The sequence below is a fragment of the Procambarus clarkii genome, chromosome 8 (assembly GCF_040958095.1).
Source record: "Procambarus clarkii isolate CNS0578487 chromosome 8, FALCON_Pclarkii_2.0, whole genome shotgun sequence".
NCBI lineage: Eukaryota > Metazoa > Arthropoda > Malacostraca > Decapoda > Cambaridae > Procambarus > Procambarus clarkii.
The window spans coordinates 10,426,304-10,444,566 of NC_091157.1; the positions used below are offsets into that span (position 1 = coordinate 10,426,304).

Genomic DNA, 18,263 nt, shown 5'->3' on the forward strand with positions numbered 1-18,263 from the left:
TCAGAAGCCATTACGGAAACCCAGAAGCGAGGGATTAAGTCGATTACAATGTACAAGATGAATTATTATGGGGTTAAAATGACTTACCTCGTGTCACAGAGCGAGTTGCCTTGTTGTTGTTGCTATCGTTGGGTTGTTCTTTATGTCTGCTTCTTGTCCTCCTTTCTCTCTCTCTCTCTCTCTCTCTCTCTCTCTCTCTCTCTCTCTCTCTCTCTCTCTCTCTCTCTCTTTTCTCTTTTCTCTCTTTTTTCTCTTTTCTCTCTTTTTTCTCTTTTCTCTCTTTTTTCTCTTTTCTCTCTTTTTTCTCTTTTCTCTCTTTTCTCTTTTCTCTCTCTTTTCTCTCTCTCTTCTCTCTCTTTTCTCTCTTTTCTCTCTTTTCTCTCTCTCTCTCTCTCTCTCTCTCTCTCTCTCTCTCTCTCTCTCTCTCTCTCTCTCTCTCTCTCTCTCTCTCTCTCTCTCTCTCTCTCTCTCTCTCTCTGTCTCTCTCTCTCTCTCTCTCTCTCTCTCTCTGTCTCTCTTGTCTCTTCTCTCTTCTCTTGCTCTCTCTTACTGCCTATGCCTCATCATTTGCGTTTAGATTTTAGTGTATTGCATTCAGGTTATCGTCCGGTTATTGAAGAAAATATATACACAGCACATTGAGAAACAAACGCACGCGCTCGCACGGACGTTAATTCGCAAAAGTGTATAGTTGAAATAATTAACAGATTAATGATACATATATAATATAATTTGGGCGTTGCTTACCCGACAAAACATTTATTTTACAAACACCCTTTTCTCAACTTTTACTAAGCTCTAACCCTAAGACGTCTTCATTAACCGCCAAGTTGTGTACCCAACCATGGCCGGTTGTTCTTGGTGTTCGGTTAATCTTAGCACACTTTTGTACCATTGTCCGCCTTTTCCAGTGTACTTCTCCCATTTAATTCAGTCGATTCTCCTTTCAGACGACCACCGGGACCTGAACGGACACCACGAGGATGACCTGAAACGCCAGAGAACCCAGTATAACACCGACCCTATTTATACCAATGTAAGTTGCCCCCTTACTTGTACAGTTGGCTCTCACAGTGCCTCAGAGCTGACGTACAGGAGTGCCTCAGAGCTGACGTACAGGAGTGCCTGGGATAAGTGGCACTCTTCTAACGTCATTAAAATTATTATTCTTAGTGTTTTTAAGTTAAATTATTACTATTTATTAAATTAAAATATTATTTATATAGTTATTTACTTTTGGTTAAAGTAATGTTATTTACTCAAGGAAATCACATTAGCGTGATATATCGATGAGATAATAATTTGGAGCAATACTGGGGATTCGAATCGTCGACCTGAGAATTCCCAGGTCGCGAACCTTACCACTGGACTCGTAATAGTACTAGTAGCAGGAATAGTAGTACTAACAGTAGTCGTAGGAGTGTTCACGTTAGTAACAGCAGCTGCGATAGTCTCAACAAATCATTAACAGTTATCTTGAGATGATCTTGAGGTTATCTTGAGAGGGTTTCTGGGCATAGCGTCCCCGCGGCCCGGTTCTCGACCAGGCCTCCTATTTGTTATACACTCCCCGGAAGCAGCCCGCAGCAGCTGTCTAACTACCAGGTACCTATTTACTGCTAGGTGAACAGGAAAAATCAGGGTGAAAAACATTTTGCCCATTTGTCTCCGCCTCCACCGGGATCGAACCCGAAACTAGCTCAGGACTACGATTCCCAAGTGCTGTCCACTCGGCTGTCAGTGACCGCAGAACTAACACATTTCCCAGAATATTTGTCATTTGTCACATTGTTTAACTCTAGCTCGACCGCACGTTTTCGCCTGTGTACATGAATGCTGAATGTTCAAGTGAATAAGTTCTTTACACACACACACACACACACACACACACACACACACACACACACACACACACACACACACACACACACACACACACAAAGGCGGGACCAAGGAGCCGAAGCTCAACCCCCGCAAGCACAACTAGTAGATGAGTACATACACCCTCTCACATAAATTATAAATATTTTCTCAGTGTCATGTTAGTTATCAAATGGAATACATTAGGCAGTAATGTGGTGGAGGCAGATTCTATACACAATTTCAGATGTAAATATGATAGAGAGACCAATAGGCTCGGGAAACTGTTCACCAGTTGTTTGACAATTGAGTGACGGGATCAAGGAGCTAAAACTCAACTCCCCTCCCCCCACAAACAGAACTAGGCGAGTACTAGACTTAGTGAGTATAAACACACACACACACACACACACACACACACACACACACACACGCGCGCACACACACACACACACACACACACACACACACACACACACACACACACACACACACACTCATTCTATACATATATTTATTTACTTGTTGCCTTTGCTCTTTCCACAATAATGGCCTTCCTGAGAGAGCAATTCACGCCCAGGAGATCCGTCTCCCAGTGGTAGTACTCGTCAGTATTACACATGCAGGAAATATGCCCCGGGGGCCTCTTAACTTGTCGAATTTGAATGGGAGCGATTTGTTTTCTTTAAGACAAACAGAAAACGCGTTTCCCAGGCTCCTCCCCAGACCTGGCCTGCTAGTTTCTGCTAGAGTCGAAGACAGAGAGATCTTATTTCGCCGTCGCGAAGAAAATGGTGGAAGCTCAGATGTCCTACAGGTAAATTGAGCAATAAAACAGATTTATTACACCTTGGCGCTCCAAATCATCTTGACAAATCCGTCTACGTATTTCATAACCTCCTTGTGGAAGGCGTCATTTCTAATCCTATTGGTCAATTCTTGACGTGAAGCCCCTGTCAAAAGCGTTCCGTCAAGACCTCTAGGATTCTATTAATGATCACGTAATGGCCAATCAGAGGCCTTAATACCTGCTTGGAAATTCCAAAAAGGCGTCGTGCCAGTCGCAATTTGTTGAGGCAGTGGATTTATGAGCGAGTTACGGTCTCTTTAATGTCTCCGGGCGGTCCTGCTCCGGATTTTATTTGTCCGTGGCTCCTAGCCCGCGGAATTATGCTCAGACATTTTGGTTTATAGCTGGTGGGAGAGAACTCCGGGCCCAGTCATAGCCTCCCGTCCTCTCTCCCTCCGTCCCCTCCCTCCGTCCCCTCCCTCCGTCCCCTCCCTCCGTCCCCTCCCTTCGCCTCTGTAGTTTAATGACCCAACCATACAGCTGCAGCCATGGAGCCAGATTCACGAAGCAGTTACGTAAGCACTTACGAACCTGTACATCTTTTCTCAATCTTTGGTGGTTTTGTTTACAATAATTAAATAGTTAATGAACTCCGAAGCACCAGGAGGCTGTTTATAGCAATAACAACAGCTGCTCGGAAGTTTTCATGCTTGTAAACTGTTTAATATATGTAGCCAAAGCTATCAAAGATGGAGGAATGATGTACACGTTCGTAAGTACTTGCGTAACTGCTTCGTGAATCTAGTTCATGATCTATATAGCATATAGCCCTATACGCACTCATACGCACGCACAGAAGACTAGGAGGCGGAGCATATAAGGAGCAAGATCTGCCTAACCCCTTAGTCATCGATATGTAGATACCGATATGCAAGCACGTGCCTTAAGATGATATGGAGTCTTCATGTTACCTCATGGACGTCTTACTTAGGCAATATACTTAAACGTGTTTTTATCTATTAAATTGCAGAAAACATGATCACATATTTTATTACAAAGGTTGCTGTGAGCGCCGAAAAATGTCACACATTGGTTAAAATAATGACACAAAACACATTTTTGTATATATGATTCAGACTCTCACTCGTGAGGTAACTCCCGTTGACGGAAACGCCTTCAGTATCAACACCCATTCACCGGGTTTTCATGTTTATTCTCCCGACCGCAAATGCCACTCTGGTATCAATTTTGAGGCCATTGCCTCCATTGTGTAATAACATAGAGTATTGTAGGAGTTGTTATCCCGCAGTCTGTCAGCGCACCGTAAACTACACCCACTTATTTCCACCTTCACTATTTCATTCCTCTCCGTCGTTCACACGAAGGAATCAATGTAAAATAATGAGTTCCCCGACGCCCAGCGGTAATAAAGAGGGCCTCGGAAAACACAGACTACCCACCATGCACGCACTCCATCATAATCAACGACTTGCCACACCAAAAGCTTTCACAGCTACAGCGATCACGTCCACGGCCCTCCCAAATACCTCGATCAATTCACTTTGCTTGGGGGGTCAATATCTCTAAACGATATTGTCTCTAGTGCCCCCTACCAGGCCTGGTAGCTATCCTAGTCGTCCCGTTTTCTGTTGACTAGAGTTACTGTATGGAATTATATAGGCAATGAGAGCCGCGCAGGATATAATGCTATTAAGGAACTAGACCAAAATGAGCGTAGATGGGGGGGGGGGATTATATCTACACCTTAATAGAAGAAACATTAAAACAAACGGCGGTGAAAGAAGTGTGTAATAATATATTTGCCCTGCTGGGCACCTTGTTAGTGGCGATTCTAAGCTATAGGTCCCGAGTTCATGTTGGAGCAGAGAGACAAAGTGGCAGCGTTTCCTTTCAGCTCATGCCTCTGTTCAATTAGGTGTAAATAAATATTTGGGAGTTGGATTGAATCTGGTTGCTACATCCATACACTCTGTGGCAAAAACCCGAGGAGAACTGACTGGGAACCAATCGCTAAATGCTCATCCCCTGTTCACCCAGCAGTAACTAGGAACCTGGTAGTGAAAGCGATTGGCGAGATGTATTTTAGGCAATACCTTACCATAAGATATTGGCAGGGAAACGTCTCAGCCTGCTAGCAGGTGATAGAAAGCATCTACTCCTGTACTCACCGTGAGAGGGGGGGGGGAGATAATAGAGATAGAAATAGACATCAACACGCCGCGTTGAATGACCAAGGAGCCTCATTAATAATTGGATACTGACTTGCTTAAACAATAAGAATTGAATCGGTGTTGCAAGCGGTATTGACTTCAGCCGGGGTATGCACTCGGGGCCACATTGACACATGGTCTCAGAGTAAACACACTGACCTGCACGCACTTAAGGGGCACGCTGTAATCCCCCCCCATCCACTACTCTCCTTATGTGGGGCGTTATACCCCCCCCCCCCCCACAAAGAATGGCTCAATGACCCGTGGCTTTGTTCGAACTGGTTCTTGTAACCATAATTTTTTTGTTCAATCGATGATCATTTCCTAGTGCTGAAGGCATCTGGGGGACAGCCATGTTGTGTGGGTATGAATAATAAATCTTTATCACCGTCTTGGAATGTGTGAATACCTGCGTCTGGTAATGCATTACCAGACGCAGTAATGCATTACCAGACGCAGTAATGCATTACCAGACGCAGTAATGCATTACCAGACGCAGTAATGCATTACCAGACGCAGTAATGCATTACCAGACGCAGTAATGCATTACCAGACGCAGTAATGCATTACCAGACGCAGTAATGCATTACCAGACGCAGTAATGCATTACCAGACGCAGTAATGCATTACCGTGTGTAATTGAACAGACACGCAGGTATTGCTGAGCACTTCAGAACTCTTAATATTTGGCTCTGTTGCAGAGCTGCAGAGCACCGATGTTTTCTACTGAGTTGTCGTGTTCGTAATGCGATCTTCGTTTTGAGTAACGTTTAATTTTGTTTTCCATACAGATGTTATGGCCGAAGCAGTGGTCGACGCTGAAGACGGAGGAGGCGGCCAAGACCTTGCTACCTGACCTTGGAGGAGTACCAGGAGGCACAGCGTCACCCTACAGGTCTGTCCCCTCCCAACCACCCCCTCTTCATCTTATCACCACCACCATTCTTGCATTTAATAGTTTCTTAGAAGTTTCTGAATTTATGACTAACATTTTTATATTTAATATCAAAATACAATACCAAACGAAAACGTTATGCAAAAAATAGTTTTGTTAATAATTGTGTAATACATGCAATTAATCATTGACTGATTAATATTCGTGTCAGCAGTGTTCAATCGTTTGTGGATCACCCGACGAGTTACCCGTCCGTGTCAGCCGCTTCCATCTCCACGGACGCTCTCTACGAGACCATGTCAATGACGCAATCCAATAGTAACCATGTGTACTCGCCTCCGCTCGCCACCTCCCTCGGTAAGTGGTCCCTACGAGGCGGCGCCCTTCTCCATACCTCCGTTGGTAAGTGGCCTCCGGAAGAGCTGGTGGTCCTGGTCTTATGTTCATGGTGATGGGTATGATGGTCCGTAGTTCCAAAAGTCCTGGTTAGATAGAACTCTTTAGAGCAAGGCAAGAAGTAAGCTCAAGCACAAGAGAAGACTTCTTCTGAATGGAGAGTGAGACAGAGCTCTAACTCTCTGCACTTCTGGTTGGCCTCCTACAGGTAGCGCAGGTGGACTCACGCCTCTCACACCCATCACTATGCAAGACGTGAAGCCAGTCCTAGCGGCACCTTCAGTCCTTGATACCAACGTCTCTCAGTACCAGCAAGGTAAGGCTTTCATGCGTGCCACAGGCGGTACCTCGCGTCCTGGTATAATCTTAGCATACACGATATGTTCTCATGATATAATCCTGCTCTTCTTATCCATCATGGCTAATGCGGCCTCCGGGGAACTTGGTTTAATCATTGGATATAATACAAAACTGTTATCACCTTCACGAAACAAAGTCATTAGCTACCGGTTATCCGTTCGCGTGTTTCGACAATTTTAAAGATTCACAGCGTACATATATATATATATATATATATATATATATATATATATATATATATATATATATATATATATATATATATATATATATATATATATATATATATATATATATAATATATTAAATGGCTCAGGATACATAAGGAATTAATATCGCGTCTTTTGAGAAAATCTTGGTGACATACTTAAATCATCAGCGACACAACTCTATGGAGTCGTCCGCCCTTGTCACGGTGCAAGAGGGAACTGCTTCTAAGAAGCCAGAGCCAAGTTTGGTCATAAACTCTGGGAATCACCGGCCACAATTTCCTCTTTTGGGGGTTGTTAAGTCAGCTTGGGACCCATCGCTCCGTCTTACACTGACTTAACTACTTCTGGCAGTTTCTTGGTTTAGAGCAATATTTTGTTCACTTTACCGATCTGACCGTTTGCTAACAATTGTATATAATAATTAAGACGCATTAAGGGTACTTGTCTCTCACTGTGGGTGCCCTTAAGATCTTTAGCTGGGTGTTGTAGACCTCCCGAGTCTCGGACCGGGAATAATGTCCTCTGGAAACGCGCTCCGAAACTCCGAAATTGGATTCGATTATAGCAGGAAAACACTATTCGTATTTTTCCATAATTCCTTCCTACCTTTTCTCTTACTCACATCTCTCTCTCTCTCTCTCTCTCTCTCTCTCTCTCTCTCTCTCTCTCTCTCTCTCTCTCTCTCTCTCTCTCTCTCTCTCTCTCTCTCTCTCTCTCACATCTCTCAGTAACTCTGGTGTCAGTTGGCCGGTAGCCATTTTTAGAGATCTTTTATTTTATATTTCAATTTTGCATTTGACCTCTCCAGTTTTACTGCCCATTCTTCTCCCCAGTCACCCATAGTAATGCGAGATTTCGAGTTGAAAAGAATGATACTTCTCCACCCAACAAATTCCCCAATGATATATTACGGTCCTATGAACCTCGAAGGGCGAGGTATTCAGGGTTTGGGATGGTTTGTCCGCCAACGAGGCTACGGACAAGGTGGATCTTACAGTCGCCAGCTGGTTCAATAAAATTCAGTCATGGAAATCCAATAATGCTCTTTATCTGCCGTGAAAAACGGGATTATGTGAACATTTATTGATTGTACAAGGGCCTGTACCAGCTCAGATGATAACAATAATGTTAAACTTTGGATGCGATTTGATAACCCAACCACACATCAGAAGGAGAAACGATGACGTTTCAGTCGTCATTTTAGACCATTTATTATGTCGATAAACGACTAGATAATGGTCCAGGATAGACCAAACCGGAGAAACGACGACGTTTTGGTCAGTTTTGTCGACTTAATAATGTTTCAAAACGACAACTGAAACGTTTCTCCATCTTTTGAAGTTTGGTTTGGTCATCGTATCTTAATTAATCTACGTTGTGACCCATCATTTGCATCATACTAAGATGCCTTTCACACTAAACGCCAGCAACTTAAGAAGAGCGATGTCAATAACCTCACCTGATACCAGTTAATTCAATCGAGATCAGAAGTGCACTCAGTGATGAACTCTGGCACTCACTCGTTCCGTGTGAGGAATGAACGCCGTCACGAATCCTATCCCAAGTTACAGCCTCGTAGCTGACTCGTTTACCTAATCCAATCTCTGCTTTAATTATCTCACCCAACACCAGTCGTCTTAACAATGTAATTAGTTTCTTGATTAAGCCGTTGTTCGTTCCTTTTCTCCTCGCAAATCATCCTCATAGACCAGTTTTGTAACCCACTACCATACAGGTAATCATACACCTTGATCACTCTAAATGCTAACCAAACCAACCATCAACACTTAACAGCCTTCATCCTCATTAACCACACGAGCAAACACCACCAATCTTGGGCAAGTTGTTTCCTCCTGTCAGTTACTCTATTGGCTAGTATCGGCCAACGAGGTGTCTTTTGGCCGTCAGCCAGTCTGTCACAACTGGGTATAGGTCTCCCCCCCTTTCCCCCCTCTCCAGCATGAAATATAACTGTATCCTTGAGCTTGTTTAGTGATAATTGTTGTTCTGCAGCATGTGTGGCAGCTAGCATGACCCCAGCATGGAGATACTAACACCACAATACTTTGTTTTGATTTGGAGTAAATGTTTGATATTTTACTTAAGCTTCAGTTTAGCTGAATGTTTTCAGTTGCCTCATTTGTCAAATAATTTTAGACAATGCACATTAGCATCTGTCCTCTTATTTTGCACTTTGCACTTGTAGAATGTATGGAAAGGATGGAACCCGCCTAGTACAATGCATAGATTAAATTACCTTAATATCCAAAGGACATGAACAAGTAGCGGTCACAAGCCTTATGACAAGTGAAAGATTGGCACCACGATTGAGGCTCCATTGTCACACTTGCCATCTCTCCATGACAACCCATCTTGACGAGTGCCATGCCTTGACCGCCACTTGCTCTGTTATTTAGATCTGTAGTCAAGGGTACATCCTGTAGCTGAGCCAGATTTACCGTAGAAACACCATCGTCCTTTCTGTAGAAGCAAACTTGACAATCGGCTCGGCCAAAGCACTTCTTCTTTGGCAGAGTTCTTGTTTGGTCCCTTTAACAGAACAGATGACAGCTCATTCACTAAATATCTTGAATGCTCTGAGAATGATCTTGTTGATTTATGGTAAGCTTCCTGTAGATTATTGTAACACATTCGTGAAGCTTAGCATACGAAAGACATTCTGAGAGATTCTTGTTTACGAGGAGCGTGGTGACAGAGTAGCTAGTGCGTTGATTACGGCTGTTGTGGAGTGTGTGTGTGATGGCCAGTTGTTGTCTGCACGTCAGGAGGGACCGTCTACACGCCCCTCAGCACCCCCCAGCCCACCTTCAACGCCGGCTACACCAACTCCCTGGCTACCCACTACCCGGAGCAATCGTCAGCGTCGCCAGCCAACTGCAGCAGCGAGAGTGTCGCGCCCCTGGACAATCTGGTGGTGGCGCCTTGCTCGTCGCCGCTCAAGGCTGACACGCCCTGCACCACAGCCCTCACAATCCTACAGCCCGCCTCACACGCCCACACTACCACTCACCACGCCCATGTATCCACTCATGCGCATGCGCCTGCCCACGTGCACTCCTCAACGCATGCCCACGTACCCATGCACGCCCATGTAGCGGCCACCCCTGAACCAAGCTACACCGCTCTCCCGCCCATCACCCATTACTCAGGTAAGTGTCCCATCTGCACCCGCACGCACTCCTGCATGTGTCCACGTGTCTCACTGTGTCCTGGCATGTTCACTATGGCGACGCCACACCACAGGCCCAGCACTCCACTTTGTAGCACAATGTTCTCCAGCGACTCCTCCACCACTTTGGTGACCACTCTACCAGTATGACGTGAACTGTTCAGTCTTCTTCAGACACCTCTCGTCTTAGTGTAGCCAAGGGCCTCTCCATCTTCTGTTTCCGTAGGCCTATACTTACTTCCCATTACCATGGTAATTACATTTTAATTTCTCTTTTGTGTTACTTCTATTATGATTCGTCACTTAAGATTTGTCGTTTTCCCTCCCTTCCCAAACAAGAATTGCTGTTTGTTTAATTATTTGGGCTAGATCTGCATCGGCACTTCCAGTCGGAGGAGTTTGATTCATGAGTATACAGTTACTTATTCATATACACTCTGGTCAGTTCATTTAGATACATCATAACTTTAAGTGTCCTCCTATATGAATATTTGGAATAATTTGGAAATGAGTATTTGGACTCGCATGATTCGGCTATGACGCACATGAATCGGTTAAGAGTCACGTGAATCAGGTTTGACTCGCATGAATTGGCGAGTCAATTCATGCGACGAATTCACAAGAACCATTTATGATGTAAATGATTCAGTAATGTCTCGTGTATCACTTACGGCAAAGTAACTGTCACAAAAGTAAGACAAAATGAATAGCTGGACAAAGGGAACCTTTCAAACAAGAGATGCCTGACAGATGAAGGTACTTTTTAAGACACTGTTGCTCTCTAGAGTGGGATAAGGCCTCACACTAACAATCCCTATTCAACGACGGTTATATTACTGCCCTGGAGAACGTTCAGAGATCTGTGTCTCAGTGTCTTCCTACATGTGTTACGGACTACTCACGGCCACCTCTTGGGTGGCATCAATCAATTCATCAATCAACCGACATGTGTGCCCATGTATATTTTATCCCTTACAAGTGTGCAAATGTACAGTGTGTCCCTATATATATATATATGTGTGTGTGTGCCCATGTACAGTGTGTGTCTCTATATATATGTGTGTGTGCCATTGTTGAATATATCCATGTGCCAACAGGTACGGCCAGCATAGGGGCGATGACAGACTACACGTACACGTCCCCGTACACCCAGTACTCGTCGACGTACCCAGCTTACGGCTACGGCACCGGAGGGCTCCTTAGTAAGTAACTGTGAGTATTGATGTTCCTTATTCTTTGGTTCCTTGTGTTGCCGTTATTGCTCCCCCGGATATCCTGGAGGAGCCTTGTATTTTTCTGGTCCTGTCTTGGCTTCAATAGCGTCTTAGAGATGAACTGAGCTTCGCTAATGATGACGTATTGAGACGGAGCTCAACTAAGCTGATTCAATACAAAATTCGAAGATGAATGTGGAGACTGATAGTTATATTCTAATTAAACCATTTTAAATACTAATTTGAGGAATAAATAAGCTATTCAATTTTTTGTTAGGCGTTTTATGTGATTTTTTTATTTATTTTTACATGCAAAGCATGTGAATAAGTAACTTACATACGGAAAAGAAACACAAAAAGAGAGAGAAAAGAAAAGAACAAAGCCATACGCCTGAAGGGCCTGACAACAAAACACAAAACACAGAACACACAACATAGAACATAACAGGTAGGTCAAACATGAAGCAAAACTAAAGATGAAAACGCAGGGAAAAAGACATAAATACAAAAGTTCAACCCTACCCCAAACAAGGGGACAATATTTCACAGGCCTGAAGGGCCTACAACAAACACTGGCATACATGAATCACAAACGTAAAAGGTCCAAATGAAAGGGAACACACAAAACACATTACAGTATCCTGTCCACGACGGACAGAAACAAAACACAAATAAAACAAGATAAAGCAAAAATAACAATACAGTACAGGTACATAACCACAAAAATGTACAAAATAATGGAATATAAAAAAGCCCAAGGCACACAACCATAATCCCGAAAGGCGTACAGCACACATAACAAGTGAGCGGCGAGACCAAGCAATACAGCGTTTACCTATACTTGTCTGGAAAGTCCGCCACCAGAAACCGAAGGCAATACCCCTCCCAAAGAAGCGCTATAGCAGGATTAACAGGTGCACGAGAACGCTCGATCACATCCGGAAATCCGGACATAAATGCATGGGCACTAGGCACCCGAACAATATATGAACACACAAGGATCGTCAACACCCGCTCCCACTTCAAGGGTGGGACGCGAGCACAAATTTCTTGGAAAACAGCAGCACTAAGAGATTGAATGCCCAGGTCAACATCGCCAGACATGACAGCAGCGGGTTGCACCGCCGAAGGCGGCGCCACAGGAGGCGCCACAGGAGCCACATTCGGAACAACATCCTCAGGGTCGGGCACCGTCACAGGATCACCACATCGTACATCCTTCCTCGGAACCACCACAAGACCCCGGCCAACATCATGAGCCGCACCATCTACCACAGGAAGAGGGACCACCTCCCAGTGCGGCAAACCCCCTGCAGGAGAAGAAACAGAGGTTAACATAGATACATGGTCATCAGTGACGGCAGCAGGCACGTGAACCTCCGCCACACTGTCGTACTCAACTCGTCTGCCCCAGGGACCACCTCACTGACACTCGCAGACTCGCAGGCGTCAAATTCACCCACATCAGACCAGGCAAAGGGAGACGAACGCCTCGAGCACTTGGGATCCGGCCGCACATCTTCAAAGCTAGAGGTGGAACCAAAAATACGGGAAGCTTGGGGGGGAGGGGGTGGCGCACGTTCCCCCGATCCCGACGCAAGACAACAGCAGCCTCGACGACAGGGGGGACCGGTCCCACCACAGCAGGACACTGCCTCCACATCACCTCCCAGCACACCCAGTACAAGCAAAGGGGACAAAGAAACAGGAGCCACAGGACAAGGCAGAGGGGCAGACAGAAAAGCTGAAGACAGCGATGGAGCACCCGGGAGAACTACAGCAGCACCAGGAATGCCATCAACAGCAGGACACCCAACCGAGGACGGCACAACCACCGGGACACAAGCCCTACCAGGAGCAGGTGCATCATCCGACACAGGGCGCGGGACCTATGCCTAGGGCACGTCCACAAATTTATCCACTGGGTCCTCCTCCACAGCCAACGGGAAATCTTCCTCATGAAAGAGATTTTTCTTCTTCTTCTTCTTGAGAGTAGGTGCAGTTTGCATGAAGGGTTTACCCTCCCGGTGACTGCACCAGGACAAATGTTGGGAGATTCATTGACGTTGAGGAGGAGAAGAAAGTCAAAAGTGTGAGTTGTGTCGGGCCGTAGACAGAGGAGTGGCGACGAAAACAGGTGGACGTTAGAGGGAGACTTGCCGCACCGTAGGGTGGGATGTCGAGTTCACTGCGGCAGCTGATCCACGCACGGCGTAGCATTGTGCGCAAGACGTCAACTAATATTTCTCCGGGAACTTGTATATCGGAAAGCGCGAGCAATACGCTTCCCAAATCACCCACGAGTCAAAGGACACCTGGCCACCAGGCGGCGCCTTCGGCTGAGATATCTTATCCGGCACCTTATAAACAAACTCCTGCACCCGTGATACCCAGACCAAGGATGAGCACCACGGGATCAGAAGCACCTTGGCATCCCGATAAGGGCCCAACATCTAATCCTCACAGGTCACGACCCCGGCAGCCAGGACTAGGCTTTCCCCAGACCGGGGGAAAGAAGGAAGGGGGAACCACAGGGGATGCAGGCACGGCATCGACCCCACCACTGGGCACAAGAGACGAGACCCCCCCACGCGCACATCTTCCTGCAACACCACGATGAGGTCCCGATCATCAGGGGCAATCCCCCACTGCAGGGATCCAACAGCAGAAGACGCAGGGGGGAGGGGGGGGGCACAGGTAGCAACTCGGAGCTCCTCACAGCATCAACATCCACGGCGGGGGACGCCAGAGCACCATACTCCCCACGATCTCCCAAGGCACACCGCGAAGGGGAGACACACTCCAAGCCCGCCGCGAACGCTTCAAGACAGACTGCACCATATCACTTGCATCAGGCCCCTCCGCAGACACGGCCAACATCTTCACATCCACACAGGCCACACACACACCATCCGAAGAATTCACAGAGGCTACATCACCCGCACTGTCCACATCATCCAGGGGAAACAGCCTCAGAACACCAATGCGCACGCTTCTGCAAAAGGATGGAAGTAGCAGAACTACAGTCGCCAACACACACAGGCACAGCAGGCACCTTCCCCTGCCGAAGCCCCCCTCCAAAACAGCAGAACCCGGGAGCCGGTACCACAGCCACAGGCTGGGTGGGACATAAATCTCCACTAGGACATCCTGCACTACATGCAGCGCAGGCGACAGCCCGACATCCACACACACCGGTTCAACAACCCCAGGGGCCACAGCAGTTACCAGACGTGTCGCACAGGCCGTAGAACTCGCCTCAACAGGCAGAGCAGCAGAAAGGCAATCGGGCACCTCAGGCCCAGTACCCACTCCATCCTCAGAACCGTCCGAACGCAACAGGGGCGGAAAATCCCCTGCACGAAAAACATGCACCCTACCAGTCGCTCCCACGTTGCATGCTGTAGCCAGATGACCCTCGTAACCACACCGATAACAGGTGTGCGGTTGTCTCCGATCCTGGCAGCAGTGTGTGTAACCCCACACGGACATCGACGATGGTACACTACACTTCAGCGACATCGTCAGGGTGTGGGAGCCGTCAAGCATCCCAGCACAGTGCCCGGCAAGGACCTTGTTCTAACGAATACTTAATGCTGTCCCAAATAGTTCAAAACAGGAAGTTAAAAAGTTGTCCTGAAATTCGAAGGGGGCACCATGCACCGCCACAGACGTTAAGGTGACACTTTGATTCACCACCTTAACCGAGCCAGCAGTATTAGGGAGAGGGTAAACACGCCCCTCACACCGCTCGAGAAACGCCTGAAAGGGAGCCTGGAGGTGGAACTTGACCATAGCACTGTTGTCCTGAAGCAGCTGGACGCCCACTAGGTCCGACAGCTGCACATGTAGCCCATCCACCAGGGTGACCAACCAATGTATGGTCCACCGGCACCGTAAATTCCAGACCAGCCGACAATGTCCTTTTTACTGGAGGGCGAGAAGTCCCCATGGCCAAGCCAAACGACACCTCATCAGTAGCAAACCACCCCCAGCAGGGCAAACCAGCAATCACCCAACGTAAACACTAGCCAGGAGCAGAGACCTCAGGAACGTCCGACCAGGCCGGCGGTCACCACGCAACTCCCTTGCCAGATATAACTGTCGAAAGAGATTTACTTGGGACACGAAAGCCGCCGAGCAGGCAGCAGCTGGGTAGCCCAACAAACTACAGCGAAAACACATTCGTGGCTGACAGGCATAATATACCAGGATGTAATACCCCATGAGCCGCACTGAGGATGGGATATCTGACCGCAGCTGCATCCGAAGAGTGCGGATACTAGTCTGGACGCCCCTAAGCTTCCTAGAGGAAACCATATTGAGCCTCACACTCAAGACAGCACCAAACTGCCCAAAGTTTCGCCGCAGCAGCTCCTCCGGGAATTCAAGGGGTGTACCATGCACACTGACAAAGGTGAGGGACTCACTGCGGTCCGAGATGATCACCGTACCGGCAGCGTCCGGCAGGGGCAAGGACTGCCCCTCGTTACGGCGTAGAAAATTCCTGTTGTCCTCATGCACAAACTTTACAATAGCCCGATGCGATGACACCAACTCAGCACCAGAGATCGCCGCCACGGATACATTGCAGCATATCACACATTAATAAATCGACGACTGGGTAGTCGGCCTGTCCAGTAAATTCCAGGCCTCCCGAATGAGCCCACAAAATGGGGGAAAGGGCCCCTCCCCCATCACGCAAGCCAGGTCAACAAACGACAAGCTTCCACCAGCCACCATGTATGCTGGGCAACTACTCATGCACAAAGTGGTAACTGTACTTTTGCAGTAAAGTAATAACCATTTGCAGCCAAATTCTTCGTGGTCAGCAATTCCAAAACTTTTACCTTCATGGTCATTTAAACCGTTGATATTAGATGATCGCTGCAATGAATGAGAGGATTGGTACATGCCCCTAATCTCCACTTAGGTCACCCTCAGAGCATTAGGGTTCTATAGACACCTACCGATGCCTGGGAGCCCAATGGCTCCCAGGGTGGTTAAAAAGTTCCTCACGTAGTTCATCGACCTTATTGAAAATTTAAATTATTATCTTTTGAAGTTTATCGATTTAAAAAAAAAAGTCATGCAGAAAATTACTAATTTTGATTCTTTTAGTGATTTATTTACATCACTGTTTTCTAGTTTCACTTGAATACGAATTTATCATCTGCATCAAAGTTCTGCATACTTCGAAAGTTCTTATCGTCTGCATACTCCGTCTTTTTAATTAATATGAATGCTTATATTTAAATAATGTTTACTGCATTTACTTGTATCAATCTAAAGATGCTTTCCCATACATATTTTAACTGTCTTACCATATGCAAATGAATCGCCCCGCATGTTTCCTAATTGTTAAACACTCTCTCCGCAGACATGGGGAACTACAGCGGCTCCGGTAACGGTGGTAACAACAGCGGCGGTGGAAGTAACAGCAACAGCAGTACCAACGCCAACACTAACAGCAGTAACAGCAGCAACAACAATGCTGCAGCTCGGCTACGCATGCTGCAGTCGACGCTGGGCTCCTCGGCGTGCCTAAGACAGGACCGCTGCACGTAGTGCTGTGTCTCCACCTCGCTATAGTGTCCGTTGACATGCAGGTGTCCGGTTTATCAAGACATCTGTAATACAGCAGGCCTTCGTTACTACACCTCCTGTGCAATGACTGTCCAGTATGACTTAGTGTGAACGAGAGAGACGGAAAGGGAGCTCATAAGGAGGAAGGAAGAAAGATGAAGACGAACTTTGATAAGTCTCTGTGATCGCCGCGCCAGGAGACGTCTAGTTTAGCTGAGTGCGTGTTTAAGGAGCACGGACCGATCTCTAGCTAGGATACCAAAGAACCACCACTCTCAAGTCACGAGCTTGCTTGAGTCAGGGTCTTGCGGGACTCTTCCTTCTTCAGGCACATGCACACACACACATAGGAGAGAACCTCATGAACCCCAGGCATTTAATTTTGTACATAGCACCCCCCGAAGGGCTTCCAATTGTGTCTGAAGGAGGCAAGCAAGGGGCGTGGAGACCCTGACTCACACAAAGACACACCTTTCCACTCTGGGCGCGGGAAGCCGTCCTCCTGTCGTAGGATGACGGGCATCTCCCTAGCGCCAAAGACTTCTCCTATCCGCTCTTGGTTTTCATTGGGGTTGATTGCTGTCCTGGACCTAGATCTACTGACTCGTGTTTTTGGCATCGATCAAAAACGTTTAAATCCCTGTAACATTAAGTATTATTTTTTTTCAACAAAGGTGCCTGTAAAACTGTGATTCGATTACCTCTTACACTTATATATATATATATATATTATATATTAAAATATACATATATATTTACATATACCTCTCACACGGTCAGAAGAGGCTAAGAACGACAACAGAATATAGACTGTGTTCCTGTTAGTAGGTTGGAGGTCCGCCCCATTACCTCTGAAGACTGTTTACCAAAGAGGCGTCTTCTGGCTTCTGCCTCCTTAGCCTGTTTGTACCAGGCGATGTTTAGTCAGGTGGACCTCTCTTGTGGAGGTTGCTATATGTTTCCTAAGTCTAGGAAGCGGTTTTGTATAGACAAGTTTTTAAAAGGACGACAAAATGAACTGTGTATTAAATGACCTATTAATAATGTCTGCTGAAAGTAATGAATTTAATAGGGCGTAGTGTTAAGGATTTATTTTACGCTGGTTTTTAATTTTTATTTATTTATTTTGACCGTTGTTATTGAGTTAGTGTACAGTATTAGCCCGTAGAGTTACTGATCGCAATATCAAGCAGCCCCCATCTTCCAGTCACAAAAGTATTACATGAATTGTTTATTTTATGTTGTGACCGGTATTCCTAGCCATGTACCGGTTATTCTGTATTTCGTAGATTCAGTACAGATTTCCTGTAACAATCACGTCACCTACGGGTCAGTCCGGACCTGCTTGTCAGGATTATAGTTTTACAAAATCCTGGTGAAAGTAGTGTCAAAGTTTTATATACGGATATGTACTTAAGCTTCAGGTAACAGTTTGTATTTCCATATGGCTAAATAAACTAGTCTCATTTATTAAAGAAAAAAATCTCACCCTGTTTTTCTCCTTGAAGATGTATTATTCCCTAAAAAAA

The 18,263-nt window shown here is 46.2% G+C and overlaps 1 protein-coding gene across 8 annotated transcripts in view; it reads left to right on the top strand.

Annotated features, from left to right (window-relative positions):
- LOC123759757 (paired box protein Pax-5-like) overlaps positions 1-18,222 on the top strand; it is a 205,231-nt gene extending 187,009 nt beyond the window's left edge. For 5 of the 8 annotated variants that reach the window (XM_069317196.1, XM_069317197.1, XM_069317192.1 and 2 more), the window contains 7 exons: positions 951-1,036; positions 5,673-5,776; positions 5,991-6,133; positions 6,381-6,488; positions 9,531-9,914; positions 11,032-11,136; positions 16,529-18,222. In XM_069317196.1, coding sequence (XP_069173297.1) covers positions 951-1,036; positions 5,673-5,776; positions 5,991-6,133; positions 6,381-6,488; positions 9,531-9,914; positions 11,032-11,136; positions 16,529-16,716 — 1,118 coding nt within the window. In that variant the 3' untranslated portion in view covers positions 16,717-18,222. Of the gene's footprint in view, positions 1-950; positions 1,037-5,672; positions 5,777-5,990; positions 6,134-6,380; positions 6,489-9,530; positions 9,915-11,031; positions 11,147-16,528 lie in introns of all 8 variants that reach the window. The other 3 variants (XM_069317212.1, XM_069317217.1, XM_069317221.1) reach the window with 3 other exon arrangements.
- Positions 18,223-18,263: the final 41 nt, after the last annotated feature.